This window comes from Somniosus microcephalus, unplaced genomic scaffold, assembly GCF_052327205.1.
Source record: "Somniosus microcephalus isolate GS21.2 unplaced genomic scaffold, FLI_Smic_1.0 unresolved_chr1, whole genome shotgun sequence".
NCBI lineage: Eukaryota > Metazoa > Chordata > Chondrichthyes > Squaliformes > Somniosidae > Somniosus > Somniosus microcephalus.
Window position 1 is genome coordinate 6,773,049 of NW_028225179.1, and position 19,224 is coordinate 6,792,272.

Consider the following 19,224-nt stretch of genomic DNA (forward strand, 5'->3'; position numbering starts at 1 on the left):
ATGAGGGAGAAGGCCGCGCGCGCTTCTTCCGTAAGGGGGAAGGAGGTGGACTTCATGAGGGGTCGGGCTTTGTCCGCATAATTCGGCACCCATTGGGCATAGTAGGCGAAGAGCCCCAGGGTTCTCTTCAGCGCCTTTGGACAGTGGGGAAGGGGTAGCTCCATGAGGGGACGCATTCTTTCGGGATCGGGGCCGATGATTCCGTTCTCTACTACACATTTCTCCTTATTGTAGGTGAGGTTCAGCCGTTGGGCCGTACGGAGGAATCTTTCCAGATTAGCGTCATGGTCTTGCCGGTCGCGGCCGCAGATGGTGACGTTATCTAGATAGGGGAACGTGGCTTGCAACCCGTTCTGGTCAACCATCCGGTCCATCTCCCTTTGGAAGACCGAAACCCCGTTGGTGACGCTGAAGGGGACCCTAAGGAAGTGGTAGAGGCGGCCATTCGCCTCGAAGGCGGTATACTGGCGGTCCTCGGGGCGGATAGGGAGTTGGTGGTAGGCCGACTTAAGATCGATGGTAGAGAATACCCGGTATTGAGCAATCTGATTGACCATATCAGATATGCGGGGAAGGGGGTATGCGTCCAGCTGGGTGTACCGGTTTATGGTTTGGCTGTAGTCGATGACCAGGCGGTTTTTATTGCCGGTCTTAACGACTACAACCTGGGCACGCCAGGGGCTGCTGCTCCCCTCGATGATGCCCTCCTTCAGGAGACGCTGCACCTCAGAGCTAATGAAAGCTCTGTCCCCGGAGCTGTACCGCCTGCTCTTGGTAGCGACGTGTTTGCAGTCGGGGGTGAGGTTAGCGAACAGGGAAGGTGGCGGGACCTTGAGGGTGGATAGGCCGCAGGTGTTACGCGGTGGGCGATTTAAAGGCTGCTGGTTGTCGACTGTGAGCGGGGGGAGGGGTCCACCGTATGCTAGAGTGACGCTTTGGAGGTGGGATTGAAAATCCAGCCCTAGTAGGACGGCAGCGCATAGCTGGGGCAGGACGAGGAGTTTAAAGTTTTTATACTCCGTGCCCTTAACCGACAGGGTCACAACACAGTAGCCGCTGATGTCTGTGGCGTGGGACCTCGATGCCATCGAGATCCGGTTGCGCGTTGGCTGGACAGTGAGGGAGTAGTGGCTCACCGTGTCTGGATGTATGAAGCTCTCCGTGCTTCCGCTGTCGAACAGGCAGGCCGTGGCGTGGCCGTCTACTTTGATGTCCATCATTGACTTGGACAGCTGATGCGGGCGAGCTTGGTCTAGTGTGACGGAGGCTAGTGTGTGGCTGAGCGGGTCGCTGTAGTCTGTAGGTGAAGCAGTCGTCAGGTCTGGAGGTAAGGTGGCGGTCGAGCGTGGTGGGTAAAATGGAGGCGCCCACGAGGTGGGGCAAAATGGTGGAGAAGATGGCTGCCCCCACAACCCACATGAGGCACTGCTGGCGTCGGTTGCCTGGATCAAAGATGGCCGCCCCCATTGCTCATCTGTGGCCTTGATAGAAGATGGCCGCCCCCACGGTTCGCATGAGGCACTGCTGGCCTCTGCTGCTCTCCCTCTGCAGGCCTTCGCGAAGTGGCCTTTCTTCAGGCAGCTGGAGCACGTCGCGTTTTTGGCTGGGCAGTGCGACCTCGGGTGTTTCGCCTGCCCACAGAAGAAGCAGCCGGCGGCCCAGTCGCGGGGGTCCGAAGTCGCAGCCGGTACCGGGGGTGGCGGTCCCGATCGGGTCCGGGACGCCGACGCTGAGGTAGGTCCCGGGGGCGGCGCTACGAGGGGTATTGCGGTCGGGGTCGGGCCCGAGTCCCAGAGTCGCGAACTGTACCTGGAATACACCTCGAGGTCCCGCTGGGTCACTTCTAGGGAGTAGGCCAAGGCTGCAGCTGTGTTCAGGTCGAGGTCCTTTGATTCCAGCAGTCTCTGCCGTGAGTAGTCGGACCGAAGGCCTTTCACGAAGGCATCACGGATGTTATCTTCAGTGTTTTCTGCAGCCGATACTGCTTTAAAGTCACAGTCCCTGCCGAGTGTTCATAGCGCCCGTAAAAATTCAGCTACAGACTCTCCTGGCTGTTGCAGGCGGGATCTTAGGAGGTGTCTGGCATACATGGAATTTACCGGGCTCCGGTACTGCTGTTTCAGTAGGTTGATAGCGGCCTCGTAAGTAGTAATGTCCTGGATGAGTGCGTATACTTTAGGGCTCGCTTGGGCGGTCAGAACTCTCAGTTTGGATCTCTGAGGGACGCCGGATTCTTCCAGGTAGGATTCGAAGCAGCACAGCCAGTGTTTGAAGTCGAGGACTGCGTTTGTTGCTTGTGGGTTTAGATCCAGGTACGGTGGTTTGAGGGCTCGCAGCCAAGCCGGCTGCTGTGGCTGTTGTAGCTGGGTGTCTGGCTGGTCGTTTGGCTGCTCCGTTGACTGGTTGTTTGGCTGCTCAAGTGACGACATTTTAAAATTTAGTCAATAAAATTGATATACCTATCAATTCGTCCAATGAAAAGCGACGAGTTAAGAAAGTAACTATAGGTTTTTATTGACTAAATAACAGAGCCCACCCTCGTGGGTGATCGGATCCAAGAAGGAGGAATACCAGCCAGTCGACCACCTTTATACCCGGGCAGGTAGGCGGAGCCATGGGCGGAGTCGGCAGTGGTCAGCCCAGGTATAGCAGCGTGACAAGAGGCGACCTCGTACAGTGATACAACAATGTGAACAGTGATAACTATAGGGAAACGATCTAACAGTGATAACTATAGTGTAACGATAGTGAACGGTAAAAGTGGTTTACCACACCCATATTCACAAATCTTTGAAAGTGCCACAGCAAGTTGGTGAGGCGGTTCAGAAAGCGTGTGGGATACTTGGCTTTGTAAATAGGCCCATTGAATACAAAAGCAAGGAAGTTACACTAAACCTTTACAAATCACTAGTTAGGAACATAGGACAGGAGGAGGCCATTCAGCCCCTCGAGCCTGTTCCGCCATTCAATAAGTTCATGGCTGATCTTGGGCTCAAAGCCACTTCCCTGCCCGCTCCCCATAACCCTTCACTCCCATATCTTGCAAAAATCTGTCTCTCTCCACCTTAAATGTATTTAATGACCCAGCCTCCACAGCTCTCTGGGGCAGAGAATTCCACAGATTTACGACCCTCTGAGAGAAGAAATTCCTCCTCATCTCAGTTCTAAAAGGATGACCCTTTATTCTGAAACTATGCCCCCGAGTTCTAGATTTCCCCACGAGGGGAAACATCCTCTCTGCATCTACCCTGTCGAGCCCCCTCAGTATCTTATATGTTTCAATAAGATCACCTCTCATTCTTCTAAACTCCAATGAGTATAGGCCCAGCCTGCTCAACCTTTCCTCATAAGTCAACCCCTTCATCTCTGGAATCAACCTAGTGAATCGTCTCTGAACTGCCTCCAATGCAAGTATATCCTTCCTTAAATAAGGAGACCAAAACTGTATGCAGTACTCCAGGTGTGGTCTCACCAATACCCTGTACAGTTGTACCAGGACTTCCCTGCTTTTATACTCCAACCCCCTTGAAATAAAGGCCAACATCCCATTTGCCTTTTTGATTACTTGCTGTACCTGCATGGTAACTTTTTGTGTTTCATGCACAAGGACCCCCAGGTCCCTCTGAACTGTAGCATTTTGTAATCTCTCTCCATTTAAATAATAATTTGTTTTTTTATTTTTCCTGCCAAAGTGGATAACCTCGCACTTTTCCACATTATACTCCATCTGCCAAATGTTTGCCCACTCACTTAGCCTGTCTATATCCCTTTGCAGGTTCTTTGAGTCCTCTGCACAACTTGCTTTCCCACCCATCTTAGTATCAGGACAGGAGGAGGCCATTCAGCCCCTCGAGCCTGTTCCACCATTCAATGAGATCATGGCTGATCTGCGATCTAACTCCAAACACCCACCTTTGGCCCATATCCCTTAATACCTTTGGGTAACAAAAACCTATCAATCTCAGATTTAAAATTAACAATTGATCGAGCATCAATTGCTGTTTGCGGAAGAGAGTTCCAAACTTCTACCACCCTTTGTGTGTAGAAATGTTTCCTAATTTCACTCCTGAAAGGTCTGGCTCTAATTTTTAGACTATGCCCCCAGTCCTAGAATCCCCAACCAGCGGAAATAGTTTCTCTCTATCTACCCTATCTGTTCCCCTTAATATCCTGAAAACTTCGATCAGATGACCCCTTAACTTTCTAAATTCTAGGGAATACAACCCTAATTTGTGTAATCCCGCCTCGTAACTTAACCCTTGGAGTCCAGGTATCATTCTGGTAAACCTACGCTGCACTCCCTCCAAGGCCAATATATCCTTCCTAAGGTGTGATGCCCAGAACTGCTCACAGTGCTCCAGGTGTGGTCTAACCAGGGTTTTGTACAGCTGCAGGGTTTTGGCCTCAGCTGGAGTCTTGTGTACAGTTCTGGGCACCACACTTTAGGAAGGATGTCAAGGCCTTGGAGAGGGTGCAGAGGAGGTTGACCAGGATGGTACCAGGGATGAGGGACTTCAGTTATGTGGAGAGACTGGAGAAGCTGGGATTGTTCCCCTTAGAGCAGAGAAGGTTAAGAGGAGACCTAATAGAGGTGTTCAAAATGATGAGGGGTTTTGATCGAGCAAGTAGGGAGAAACTGTTCACTCTGGCAAGTGGGTCGGTAACCAAAGGTCACAGATTTAAAATAGTTGCTAAAAGAACTAGAGGTGAAATGAGGAGAATTGTTTTCACACAGAGGGTTGTTAAGATCTGGAACGCACCATCTGAAAGGATGCTGGAATCAGGTTCCACAGGAACTTTCAAACAGTAATTGGACATGTCCTTGAAGAGGACTAGTTTGCAGAGTTCTGGGGATAAAGCTGGGGTTCGGGACTAAATTGGACAGCTCTTTCAAAGACACGATGGGTACAGACACGATGGGCCGAATCACCTCCTTCTGTGCTGTTAGATTTGATGATCAGTGTGAAGACGCTGGTGTCCCTTAAGGCTCTTCGAGATTTTAAAGCTCTTCCCACAAGTCAGAACATTTAAAGGGTCTCTCGTCAGTGTGAACAAGCTGGTGTGACAAGAGGGTGGATGATTCAGTGAATCCCTTCCCACACATGGAGCAGGTGAACGGCCTCTCACCAGTGTATAGGAGCCGGTGTCTCTTCAGCTCCCTGGAGCTTTTAAAGCTTTTCCCACAGCCAGAACATTTAAAGGGTCTCTCATCAGTGTGAACAAGCTGGTGTGTCTGCAGGGTGGATGACTGAGTGAATCCCTTCCCACACACGAAGCAGGTGAACGGCCTATCCCCAGTGTGAACTCGTTGGTGTTGCTTGAGCTCGCGGGGGATTTTAAAGCTCTTCCCACAGTGAGAACATTTAAATGGCCTTTCATTAGTGTGAACAAGCTGGTGTGTCAGCAGGGTGGAGGACTGCAAGAATCCCTTCCCACACACGGTGCAGGTGAATGGCCTCTTCACAGTGTGGAGGCACTGGTGTCCCTTCAGATCCCCGGGGCTTTTAAAGCTCTTCCCACAGTCAGAACATGTAAACGGCCTCTCATCAGTGTGAACAAGCTGGTGTCGCTTCAGATGCCCGGGGCTTTTAAAGCTCTTCCCACAGTCAGGACATTGAAATGGTCTCTCCCCAGTGTGAACTCTCTGGTGTGTTTGCAGGTGGGATGAACAAACAAATCCCTTTCCACACACGGAGCAGGTGAACGGACTGTCCCTGGTGTGACTGCGCCGTTGAACTTCCAATGCAGACAGGGAACTGACTCCCTTCCCACCGTCCCCACCTTTACCCGGTTTCTCCCCGGTGTGACGGTGCACGTGTCTCACCAGGTCAGGCGATCGGCTGAATCCGTGTCTACACACTGAACACGTGTGCGGTTTGTCATCGCTACTTTCTCGTTCCATGTGCAAAGGCCGATGATATTCAGGTCCTGATGAATCGAGCGACTCTGTCAGATCTTGACGTGATGTTTGGTCTGAGCTTCCCGCCTGTAACTGCTCTACTTCTATAACCCTGTAAATCGAGATCAGAAAAGGATCAGAGACAAACTGTTGTTTAATTTTCCTCTTTCCGAACCTAGGGGCAGTGAAGCTGATTTTCAGGCTCCAGCTGCTGCACAGGTTGGTTGAAAGGATCAGCAGTAATGGTGGCTGTAATACCCACAAGTCCCGACGCTGCAGAAAGCACTCTGTTGACTCTGAGTCCCGCGTCTGTGCTCATGGCCCCCGCGCTCTCCCTCCTGCTCTACAATCGCCCGTCCCAATCTGTCCGCAACGCGCATGCTCAGCACACAAAACCCCACGGTTGGAACACTGGGCGCGCATGCGGAGCCGCAACATCTGGTACTGGTGCACGGCTCAGGTGGGGGCGAGTCGGTGTTTTGCCTCGGCCGCCAGGGCAGTGCGCATGCGCAGGACGACCCAACATTCTTACCGTCAGCAATCACTCCCTCGTTTCTTTAATAAAAACAGAAACTGCTGGAAATACTCAGCAGGTCAGGCAGCATCTGTGGAGACAGAAACAGAGTTAACGTTTCAGGTCGATGACCTTTCGTCAGAACTGCTTGTTCTTCAGTGTCAGTCAGTGGGTAGCACTCTCGCCTGAGTCAGAAAGTTGTGGGTTCAAGTCCCACTCCAAAAACTTGAGCACAAAAATCTAGGCTGACACTCCAGTGCAGTGCTGAGGGAGTGCGGCACTGTCAGAGGTGCTGTTCTTTGGAGGAGACGTTAAACCGAGGCCTCGTCTGCTCTCTCAGGTGGATGTCAACGATCCTATAGCACTATTTGAATAAGAGTAGGGGAGTTATCCCTGGTGTCCTAGCCAATGTGTTTATCCCTCAATCAACATAACAAAACACATAGATTATCTGGTCACGGAAGACCTCTCCTTGTCCCTCAACACCTCCTCTCTGTTGAAGAAGGCCCAGCAGCGCCTATATTTCCTAAGGAGGCTGAAGGGATGTAATCTGTCACCCCTGATCCTCTCTAACTTTTACCTCTGCACTATAGAGAGCATCCTGACAAACTGTATCACAGTATGGTATGGCAGCTGTAGCTGCTATGACCAGAAAGCCCTGCAGCGGGTAGTCAAAACTGCCCAACGCATTACCGGCACCCGGCTACCGACCATAGAGCACATATACCAGAAACGCTGTCTACGGAGGTCACGGTCCATCATCAAAGACCCTACCCACCCCAGCCACAGTCTGTTCGCCCTCCTGCCATCTGGGAGACGCTACAGATGCATTCGCACCCGTTGGACCAGATTTAGGAACAGCTTCTTTCTCAGGGCTGTCATCCTACTGAACTCCACAAATAAACTCTAAAGCCTGCACATCTGCCAATGCACTTTATTATGGTTATATTTATGTTAATATACTACAAGCCAAATGTATGTTGAATGTTTAAATGTCTTAATCCAAATGTACACTCTCGGGAGCCGCAAGCCTACATTTCGTTGTACTGCACTTGTGCACTAACAATGACAATAAAAGTTGATTTGATTTGATTTGATTATCACATTGCTGTTTGTGGGAGCTTGCTGTGCTCTAATTGGCTGCTGCGTTTCCTACATTACAACAGTGACTACACTTCATTGGCTGTAAAGTACTTTGGGATGTCCAGTGGTGGTGAAAGGCGCTATATAAATCCAAGTCTTTCTTCCTTCACTGGTCTCACCAGCGACCTCTTCTGGCGGTTGGTTGATTGACAGCCGAGCGTCCGCGCATGCGCACACGGAGCGGCGGTTTGGGCCCAGTCCGGCACAGCGACCCCTCCCGGTCACCAAGGGTAATAACCGCGCATGCCCAGAGGACACCAACCCCCCTCCCCCAGTCAGAGCTGCGCCTGCGCGGTTGGATCCTGCCGGACGGAGTCGGCGCGGGGCATTCCGGGGAAAGGCCTTGGTGTCAGTTTCAGAGTGTGGATCGGTGACGCGAAGTGAGTTTTCTCCGCTCCGATTGGGTGGGGAATCGCGCGGGGTGCGGGGGGGAGGGGTGGATCGGGAGAGAATAAATAGAAAAACCTGAGAATCCGCGAGGCCCTGGACCGAGCGGCGTCAGTTCGACGGTTAACGTGATCTCCTCGGGGACACGTGACCCAGGCCCGCGGCCTGATTGACGGGAGCTTCCGACCAATCGGGGAGCCCGAGGGGCGGTGCTGGAGGAACGAGCGGGCGGGGCTGAAGGAGCGAGCCAGCGGCGGGTCCTCCAACCAATCGGGGAGCCCGAGGGGCGGGACTAGTGGCACCCAGTGGGCGGGACTGGTGGAGCGAGCCGGCGGCGGGTCCTCCAACCAATCGGGGAGCCCGAGGGGCGGGACTAGCGCCGGCTGATTGTCTGATCCGCAGGGCAGCGAGTTTCGCCAGTTCCCTTGTTCAGGGCCCGGGGCCAGGGGCGGCTGTGGGCCTTCATTCCCCTCATTGGACACAAGGCTCTTTAGCTCACAACACACTGGCTCAGGTTTTAATAGAGACTTTTTAAATTCATCAATAAAAGCAGATAAACCCCGTGCTTCTGTGGAACAAACTTTCTAATATTTTATAGAATCATAGAATGGTTACAGCACAGAAGGAGTCCATTCGGCCCGTCGAGCCCGTGCCGGCTCTCTGCAAGACCACTCCCTGCCCTATCCCCGTAACCCTGCAAATTTCTTTCCTTCAAGTACTCGAGGGGCCGAATGGCCAACTCCTGCTCCTATCTTCTATGTATCTATTATCCGAGGCACAGGTAGGCCCCACAGTGGCGGCGGCGTCGGACCTGTGAGGAGCGGCGGCGGTGATATAAAGCGAGGTGGTGGAGCAGGTAGGCCCCACAGCAGCGGACCTGTGAGGAGCGGCGGCGGTGATATAAAGAGCGAGGCGGCAGAGTTTATTGGGTGTCTGTAGTTCTTGTGACACTTCCTGTGTCCCTGATAACCATGTGTGCGGGAAGTGTATCCAGCTGCAGCTACTGACAGATCGCATTGCAGCGCTGAAGCTACGAGTGGATACATACTGGAGCATTCGCAATGCTGAGGACATCGTGGATAGCATGTTTAGGGAGTTGGTCACACCGCAGGTAAAGGTTGCACAGGCAGGAAGAGAATGGGTGACCACCGGGCAGAGTAGTAGGCGCAGGCAGGTAGTGCAGGGGTCCCCTGTGACCATCCCCCTCTCAAACAGATATACCGCTTTGGATATTGTTGGGGAGGATGGCTTATCAGGGGAAGGCAGCAGCAGCCAACTTCCTGGCACCATGGGTGGTTCTGCTGCACAGGACGGGAGGAAAAAGTGGGAGAGCTATAGTAATAGGGGATTCTATTGTAAGGGGAATAGATAGGCATTTCTGCAGCTGCAAACATGACTCCAGGATGGTATGTTGCCTTCCTGGTGCAAGGGTCAAGGATGTCTCAGAGCGGCTGCAGAACATTTTGGAAGGGGAGGGTGAACAGCCAATTGTCGTGGTGCATATAGGTACCAACGATACAGGTAAAAAAACGGGATGAGGTCCTAAAAGCTGAATATAGGGGGTTAGGAGGTAAATTTAAAAATAGGACCTCCAAGGTAGTAATCTCAGGATTGCTACCAGTGCCACGTGCTAGTCAGAGTAGAAGTAGAAGGATATTTCAGATGACTACGTGGCTAGAGGAATGGTGCAAGGGGGAGGGATTCAAATTCCTGGGACATTGGAACCGGTTCTGGGGGAGGTGGGGCTAGTACAAACCTGACGGTTTGCACCTGGGCAGGACCGGGACCGATGTCCTAGGGGGAGTGTTTGCTAGTGCTCTGAGGGAGGGTTTAAACTAAAATGGCAGGGGGCTGGGAACCTGAGCAGGGAGACAGAGGAAAGGGAAACAAGGAAAGAAGCAAAAGACAGGAAGGAGAAAAACAAAGGTGGTGGTCAGAGAAATCATGGGTTTAAATCAAACATAGCCACAGTAAATAATAATTCTAAAAGGTGTAAGAGTGTTAAATAAACAAGCCTGAAGGCCTTGTGTCTTAATGCGAAGAGCATTCGTAATAAGGTGGATGAATTAGTTGCGCAAATAGAGGTAAACGGATATGATATGATTGGGATTCCGGAAACATGGTTCCAGGGTGACCAAGGCTGGGAATTCAACATCCAGGGGTATTCAATATTCAGGAAAGATAGGCAAAAAGGAAAAGGAGGTGGGGTAGCATTGCTTTTTAAAGAGGAGATTAACACAATTGAAAGGAAGGATAGCAGCTCTGATGATGTGGAATCTGTATGGGTAGAGCTGAGAAATACCAAGGGGCAGAAAACGTTAGTGGGAGTGTTATACAGACCTCCAAACAGTAATGCAGAGGTTGGGGATGGCATTAAACGGGAAATTAGAGACGCGTGCAATAAGGGCACAGCAGTTACCACGGGTGACTTTAATCTACATATAGATTGGGCTAACCAAATTAGTAACCATACTGTGGAGGAGGAATTCCTGGACTGTATACGGGATGGTTTCCTGGACCAATATGTCGAGGAACCAACCAGAGATCAGGCCATCTTAGACTGGGTATTATGTAATGAGAAAGGATTAATTAGCGATCTTGTTGTGCGAGGCCCCTTGGGTCAGACCGATCATAATATGATAGAATTCTTCATTAAGATGGAGAGTGAAGTAGTTGACTCAGAGACTAGGGTCCTGAATTTAAATAAAGGAAACTACGATGGTTTGAGGCGCGAGTTGGGTAGGATTGATTGGGGAATGTTACTCAAAGGGTTGATGGTGGATAGGCAATGGCAAACATTCAAAGACCGAATGGATGAACTACAGAATTTGTTCATCCCTGTTTCACATAAAAATAAAACAAAAAAGGTGACTCAACCGTGGCTAACAAGGGAAATTAGGGATAGCATAAGATCCAAGGAGAGGACATATAAATTGGCCAGAAAATGTAGTAAACCTGAGGATTGGGAGCAGTTTAGGATTCAGCAAAGGAGGACAAAGGGATTAATTAAGATGGGGAAAATAGAATATGAGAGTAGGTTTTCAGGGAACATAAAAACTAACTGTAGATATGTGAAGAGAAAAAGATTGGTGAAGTCAAGCGTAGGTCCCTTGCAGTCAGAATCAGGGGAATTTATAATGGGGAACAAAGAAATGGCAGCCAATTAAATACATACTTTGGTTCTGTCTTCACAAAGGAGGACACAAATAACCTCCCAGAGATGTCGGGGAACATAGGGTCTAATGAGAGGGAGGAACTGAAAGAAATCAGTATTTGTAGGGAAATGGTGTTAGGGAAATTGACAGGATTGAAGGCTGATAAATCCCCAGGGCCTGATAATCGACATCCTAGGGTACTTAAGGAAGTAGCCCTAGAAATAGCAGATGCATTGCTGGTCATCTTCCAAAATTCGATAGACTCTGGAACAGTTCCCATGGGTTGGAGGGTAGCTAATATTACCCCACTATTCAAAAAAGGTGGTAGAGAGAAAACGGGGAATTATATCGGTAGTGGGGAAAATGCTAGAGTCTATTATAAAAGATGTAATAGCAGAGCACTTGGAAAACAGTGACAGGATCAGACAAAGTCAACATGGATTTACAAAAGGTAAATCATGCTTGACTAATCTACTGGAATTTTTTGAGGATGTAACTGGTAGAATAGATAAGGGAGAACCAGTGAATGTGTTGAATTTGGACTTTCAGAAGGCTTTCGATAAGGTACCTATAAGAGATTAGCGAGTAAAATTAAGGCACATGGGATTGGGGGCAAGGTACTGACTTGGATAGAGAACTGGTTGGCAGACAGGAAGCAACGAGTTGGAATAAATGGGTCTTTTTCTGAGTGGCAGGCAGTGACTAGTGGGGTACTGTAGGGATCGGTCCTAGGACCCCAGCTATTCACAATATATATAAATGATCTAGACGAGGGAACTAGATGTAACATCTCCAAGTTTGCAGACAATACAAAGCAGGGTGGATGTGTGTGAGGAGGATGCCGAAAAACTCCAGTATGATTTGGACAGGTTGGGTGATTCGGCAGAAGCATGGCGGATGCAGTATAATGTGGATAAATGCGAGGTTATCCACTTTGGTGGCAAAAACAGGAAGGCATATTATTATCTGAATGGCAATAGATTGGGAGAAGGGGAAGTGCAACAAGACCTGGGCGTCCTTGTGCACCAGACGCTGAAGGTAAGCATGCAGGTGCAGCAGGCGGTTAAGAAGGCAAATGGTATGTTGGCCTTCGTAGCGAGAGGGTTTAAGTACAGGAACAAGGATGTCTTGCTGCAGTTGTACAGGGCCTTGGTGAGACCACATCATGAGTATTGTGTGCAGTTTTGGTCGCCTTATCTGAGGAAGGATGTTCTTGCCGTGGAAGGAGTTCAACGAAGATTCACCAGGCTGATACCTGGGATGGCAGGAATGACATATGAGGAGAGATTGGGACAATTGGGCTTGTACTCACTGGAGTTTAGAAGAATGAGAGGGGATCTCATTGAAACCTATAAAATTCTGACAGTACTGGACAGACTAGATGCAGGAAGGATGTTCCCGATGGTCGGGGAGTCCAGAACCAGGGGTCACAGTCTAAGGATACGGGGTAAGCCATTTAGGACAGAAATTAGGAGGAATTTCTTCACCCAGAGAGTGGTGAACCTGTGGAATTCTCTACCACAGAAGGCAGTAGAACCAATACATTAAATATATACAAGAAGGAGTTGGATATATTTCTTAAGGCTAAAGGGATCAAGGGGTATGGGGAGAAAGCAGGGACCGGGTACTGAATTTTGATGATCAGCCATGATTGCATTGAATGGCGGAGCAGGCTAGAGGGGCTGAATGGCCTACTCCTGCTCCTATCTTCTATGTTTCTATGTTTGTATGTTTCTATGCTTCAGTTTGAGCTGGAGTGGAGATGGAGGAGAAGCTGCTGGGTTTAACCACCAGTACTTCTGAGCCCAGGAGGACCCAACACTTTCCAATGTGAGACTGTCAAGGGAGGTGGATTCTAGGGGAGATTAGGTTGTTAAACAGACACTGTCCGTACAATGTAAAAGAGTATTGTTTTAGGAACAAGTATTTCTGTACGGACTTTTAATCCAGTTTACATCTACAGATTTGTTTTAATTCATTCTTGGGATGTGGGCGTCGCTCGCAAGTGCACCAAATATTGCCAATCCCCAGTTTCCCGTTGAGAAGGGGGTGGCGAGTCACCTTCTTGAACTACTGCAGTCCGTGTGGTGAAGGTATTCCCACAATGTTGTTCGGTAAGGAGTTCCAGGATTATGACCCAGCAACGAGGAATATATCTGAGTTAGGATGATGTGTGACTTGGAGGGGAACTTGGAGGTGATGGTGCTCCCATACAACAGCTGCCCTTGTCCTTCTAGGTGGTGGAGGTTGCGGGTTTGGGATGTTCTGTCAAAGTTCTGGTCGAGTTGCAGATGTGTAAAGTTCCTTTCCTTCGCCCCCTCCCCCTCCCACCTCTCTCTCCCTCTCTCTCTCTCTCCTCCCATAGAGGCCAGAGTCTTGAGTAGGCCCAGACCAGGTGGTGGATTCCCTTCCCTGAAGGACATTAGTGAACCAGTTGGGTTTTTATGACAATCTGGCAGCTTTCATGGTCACTTTTTTCTAGTGCCGGCCTCACAATTGACCAGATTCACTGAGCTCAATTTCACAACCTGCCTTTGTTTTCTTGTGGGTTGTCTCTCACACTTCCTGTTTTAAATTAATTTTACAGGGCACTGGAAGGGGAGGATTTACAGATGGTAAGCTCAAACCAGACATCACTTCAAGATCTGACAGAGTCACTCGACTCATCGGATCTGACTATCACCGGCCTCTGAACATGGAAGCAAAAAGCACCGTTCACAGCGGGGAGAAACTGTACACGTGTTCTGTGTGTGGACGAGGCTTCAGCCAATCATCTGGCCTATCGAGACACAAGCGCATTCACACCGGGGAGAGACCGTTCACCTGCTCTGAGTGTGGGAAGGGATTCACTAATTCATCCCACCTGCTGACACACCAGCGAGTTCACACTGGGGAGAGACTGTTCACCTGCTCTGAGTGTGGGAAGGGATTCACTCAGTCATCCCACCTGCTGAGACACCAGCGAGTTCACACTGGGGAGAGGCCATTCACCTGCTCTGAGTGTGGGAAGGGATTCACTAATTCATCCCACCTGCTGACACACCAGCGAGTTCACACTGGGGAGAGGCCGTTCACCTGCTCTGAGTGTGGGAAGGGATTCACTCAGTCATCCCACCTGCTGAGACACCAGCGAGTTCACACTGGGGAGAGGCCATTCACCTGCTCTGAGTGTGGGAAGGGATTCAATCAGTCATCCAACCTCCTGACACACCAGCGAGTTCACTCTGATGAGAGACCTTTTAAATGCTCGGACTGTGGGAAGTGCTATAAAAGTTCCTGGGAACTGATGCACCATCAACGAGTTCACACTGCCGAGAGACAGTTCAGGTGCCCTCATTGCGGGACTGGGTTCAGGCAGTCATCTGAGCTCAGTGCACACCTGCGCATTCACACCGGGGAGAGGCCGTTCACCTGCTCCATGTGTGGGAAGAGATTCACTCAGTCATCCTACCTGCTGAGACACCAGCGAGTTCACTCTAGGGAGAGGCCGTTCACCTGCTCTGAGTGTGGGAAGGGATTCACTCAGTCAACCAACCTGCTGAATCACCAGCGAGTTCACACTGGGGAGAGGCCGTTCACCTGCCCTGAGTGTGGGAAGGGATTCACTAATTCATCCCACCTGCTGACACACCAGCGAGTTCACACTGATGAGAGACCTTTTAACTGCTCGGACTGTGGGAAGTGCTTTAAAAGTTCCGGGGAACTGATACGCCATCAACGTGTTCATACTGACGCAAGACCGTTCAGGTGCTCTCACTGTGGGACTGGGTTTAGGCAGTCATCTAAGCTCACTATACACCAGCGCACGCACACTGGGGAGAGACCGTTCACCTGCTCCATGTGTGGGAAGGGATTCACTGAGTCATCCAGTCTGCTGATACACCAGCGAGTTCACACTGGGGAGAGGCCATTCACCTGCCCTGAGTGTGGGAAGGGATTCACTCAGTCATCCAAACTGCTGAGACACCAGCGAATTCACACTGGGGAGAGGCCGTTCACCTGCCCTGAGTGTGGGAAGGGATTCACTCAGTCATCCCACCTGCTGACACACCAGCGAGTTCACAAGTGACTGCAGGTTTGGATTCTGCTGTTGTTGCTGCTGTTAATCACATCCAGGACTGAACCATGTTCATTCTGACAGGTGGGGATTGTTTCTGCTGATGGTAATAACTCCTGTAACTGGGCTGGAGTTTAATATTCTGGATAGATGTCAAATAAACCAACTTTGTTTTAAACACATTGTTGCAGATTTTTGTCTTTCCCACCTGAGTGTTTAGCATCACCTGGCTGGAGCTGAGAAAGAACAATCTGGGGGAGGATCGTGACAATCTGGGGGAGGATCGTACGACGGGCACAGAACTTCAGCCTGGACACAGTCTGTAGTGTATGTGCCTTTAAGAGCCCCCTGTGTACTGTAATGCCGGTAGTGGCCACTCAGGCTATATAAGCCTGTATATTGTGTTGTATCAGTTAGTTCACCTCCAGACTTTGTTCAGTAAACACCTGTGAAACCAACTCCTGCCTTCAGTGTCTCTATTAACACGGATACAACAGTGGCGACGAATTGGAAACTGACTTACCTGCAATTCGGCAGCACCTCAAGGACATCGATTCCTCAGACGTCCAAAGTTGAAGAAAAGCAAGAAAAAAAAACTGGTTTCACCAGCTAGCTGAGCTGGTGGCAGGTACTGCAATAATCCTTCCTGGGCGGGCTGGGGCTCCATCGGCTGGCTCTGCGGTGAGGCCAAGCAGCGAAGGCGGAGGCAAGCAGAAACAGATGGGGGGGGAGCACTCGGGAGACGGCCGGCGCTGCAAAGCAGGTCGGTGTTCGGACCTAGCAGAGGGGGGGAAAAGTCCCAGAGTCCGGCGGGAACGAGTCTCCACCTGTAAATAATTTTTTTTTTTTTAAACGCGGAAAACAGCGTTGTCAGCAGCAGCGGCGGGAAAGCGCGGGATGCGCCATTTTTTTCCCAGGATGCCTAAGGCTGGCAATATTGATGCTTTTGATAATGATATAGAGGATTGGACCACATATGTGGAAAGAGTGGAGGTATATTGCACAGCAAATGGAATAGAAAATGATAAAAAGGCATCAGTACTTCTAAATCTAATGGGCGCAAAGACATACGGGCTGTTACAAAACTTAATCACTCCAGCCAAACCAAAGGACAAGAATTTTAAGGAAATTGTTGATACCCTACAGGAGCACTTAAACCCAACACCGCTGCTGATAGCGGAACGATTCAAATTCTTCAAGAGGAATCAGCACAAGAATGAAAGTAATGCTGATTACCTCACCAAATTAAGAAAGCTATCAAAGCACTGCCATTTTGGGGCAGGACTGGCAGATTCTCTTCGAGACAAATTCGTCTGCGGTCTCCTAAGTGAAGGAACACAGAAAAGGCTGCTTTCTGAGAAAGATTTGACACTGGACAAGGCTTTCAGTATGGCTGTATCATACAAAGCAGCCGCAAGAGGAGCTGCAGAGATACAGCAAAAGACACAGGACTTCGGCACCCATGAAATGACACAGGGTTTCGAGAGATGTTATCGCTGCGGCAGATCCACCCATGACCAGAGGGACTGCTGGTTCAAGGACAAAGCATGCAGGCAATGCGGAAAGATGGGACACATTGCATGGGTTTGCCGATCTGGACAAAAAAAATCCACGGACCGGAAAAAAAAATCAATAAAGAAAAGTACAGAAAGGTATAAATGATGACGGACAGTAGCTCCGAAGACCAGAAGAGCGATAGCGACTCCGGAAACAAGAGACTAAGCTGTTTCAAATTACATAATGTAATTGCCAAAGAAGATTACCAGACCATTTGGGTTACCCTCATGATAGCAGGGTCCCCAGTTAAAATGGAGCTAGATACAGGATCAGCTCTGACCATCATAAATCGATGGGATTACGAGCGGCTATTTCCGCATATACCTTTAAAAGACACATCCATTATCTTGAAAACATATACGGGGCAGAAAGTATCCCCCAAAGGAAAAATAAGTGTGCCTGTTGTATACAACGGCAAGGAAATACAGAAGTTGTATTTATACATTCTACAAGATGGTGGTCCACCGCTGTTGGGACGTGAATGGATCAGGAAGATACGTTTAGACTGGCACTCCATTCAGGCACTGACGGTGACCAGTAAGAAAAAAAGTGATGATGACGTCATACCTGAACGATTAAAAGACATCTTGGCCAACGCCAAGGAAGTGTTTCAAGAGAAACTAGGAACCTTGAAAGGCATCACCGCCTCAATAAAAGTGGAAGATGCTAGGGGGCATAGTCTTAGAATAAGGGGCTGCTCTTTCAAAACTGAGATGAGGAGGAACTACTTCACTCAGAGGGTGGTAGGTCCATGGAATATGCTGCCCCAAAAAGCTGTAGAAGCTACATCATTACATAAATTTAAAACAGAAATAGATAGTTTCCGAGAAGTAAAGGGAATTAAGGGTTACGGGGAGCGGGCAGGAATGTGGACATGAGTCTAGGTTCGGATCGGTCATGGCCCTGTGGGTAGCGGAGCAGGCCCAGGGGCCGTGTAGCCTGATCCTGCTCCTATTTCGTGTGTCTAATTCTGTTAGATTCAGGAGATGGTTCTGTGATAGTGGATTGGCGGTTAGGATCAGATCAGCCATGATCTTATTGAATGGCGGAGCTGGCTCGAGGGGCCGATTGGCCTATTCCTGCTCCTATTTCTTATGTTCTTATGTTAATTCCCAAGTTTTTTAAGGCAAGGCCGGTGCCATACGCAATTCGTCCAGCAGTCGAGGCAGAGCTGGAGAATTTGGAAAAGGCAGGCGTATTATCCAAGATAGATTGGAGCGAGTGGGCAACACCCATCATCCCGGTCATGAAGAAAACGTTGAATAATGATAAATCTGAAGAGCAGAGAAAAATTTGCATCTGTGGAGACTTCAAGGTGACTGTAAACCCGCTCCTTCACACGGTACAGTATCCTCTTCTGAGGATAGAAGATATTTTCGCCTCACTATCCGGAGGGAAACGTTTCACCAAAATTGACTTGGCACAGGCATATCTACAGATGGAGGTTGAAGAGGCCTCTAGAAAGTATCTCACGATAAATACACACAAAGGCCTGTACCAGTATAATTGACTGGTTTTCGGAGTAGCATCAGCTCCAGCTATCTGGCAAAGAGCTATGGAGCAAGTCCTCCAAGGGATTCCGGGGACTCAATGCTACCTAGACGACATCCTTGTAACAGGAGAAAACGACAACGAGCACCTTGCCAATTTGGAGCAGGTGCTCACTTGGCTGAGAGAACGGGGCCTACGAGCAAATCGCCCCAAGTGCGAATTTTTCCAGAATCAAATATCATATTGTGGCCACATAATTAATAAAGAAGGGTTGCATAAGTCACCTGAAAAAATTGAAGCGGTCATAAAAGCTCCAGCACCTGAAAATGTTTCACAATTAAGGTCATTCCCGGGATTAATAAATTACTATCATAAATTTTTACCAAACTTATCAACTCTTCTGCACCCTCTTAATGAACTGCTACAAACAGGAGTAATTTGGAAATGGAGCGAAGACTGTAAACGTGCCTTCCATAAATGCAAAGACTTAATCACGTCCAAGGAAGTTTTGGCTCATTACAACCCATCACTGCCAATCAGACTGGCATGTGATGCATCCCCTTATGGCGTAGGAGCGGTATTATCGCATAGATTCCCTGATGGCTTGGAATGGCCGATAGCTTTTGCGTCACGCTCATTCAACTCAGCTGAGCGTAACTATGCCCAAATTGACAGGGAAGCAGTCAGCCTGGTATGGGGAGTGAAGAAATTCAACCATTACCTACACGGACAAAAATTTACCTTGTTGACTGACCATCAACCCCTCATCTCCATATTCAACCCTAAAAAGGGTGTTCCCATTATGACAGCGCAAAGGCTACACAGGTGGTCCCTTTTTCTAGGGGCACACCAATATGACAGAATACAAAGGATCAAAATAGCATGGGAATGCTGATGGTTTATCGCGCCTACCGTTGCCAACGGTAGAAGAGGCACCTACAGTAGACCCAGTGGAGATGTTCCACTCTACCATAGTCGAATGTCTACCAGTAACAAATTCTGCCATTGAAAGGGAAACGAG

The 19,224-nt window shown here is 49.4% G+C and overlaps 1 protein-coding gene and 1 pseudogene across 1 annotated transcript; one reads left to right on the forward strand and one right to left on the reverse strand.

Moving 5' to 3' along the window:
• Positions 1-4,050: 4,050 nt before the first annotated feature.
• On the reverse strand, positions 4,051-8,999 carry LOC147093362 (uncharacterized). The gene is made up of 2 exons (XM_085974195.1): positions 8,992-8,999; positions 4,051-5,708 (listed from the first exon to the last, which is right to left on the reverse strand). The coding sequence occupies exons 1-2, from the start codon at positions 8,997-8,999 to the stop codon at positions 5,000-5,002; spliced, it is 717 nt and encodes a 238-aa protein (XP_085830321.1). The 3' UTR covers positions 4,051-4,999.
• A 4,689-nt stretch (positions 9,000-13,688) lies between these two features.
• The window catches only part of LOC147093363 (uncharacterized), a 58,533-nt pseudogene continuing 52,997 nt past the window's right edge, over positions 13,689-19,224 (forward strand).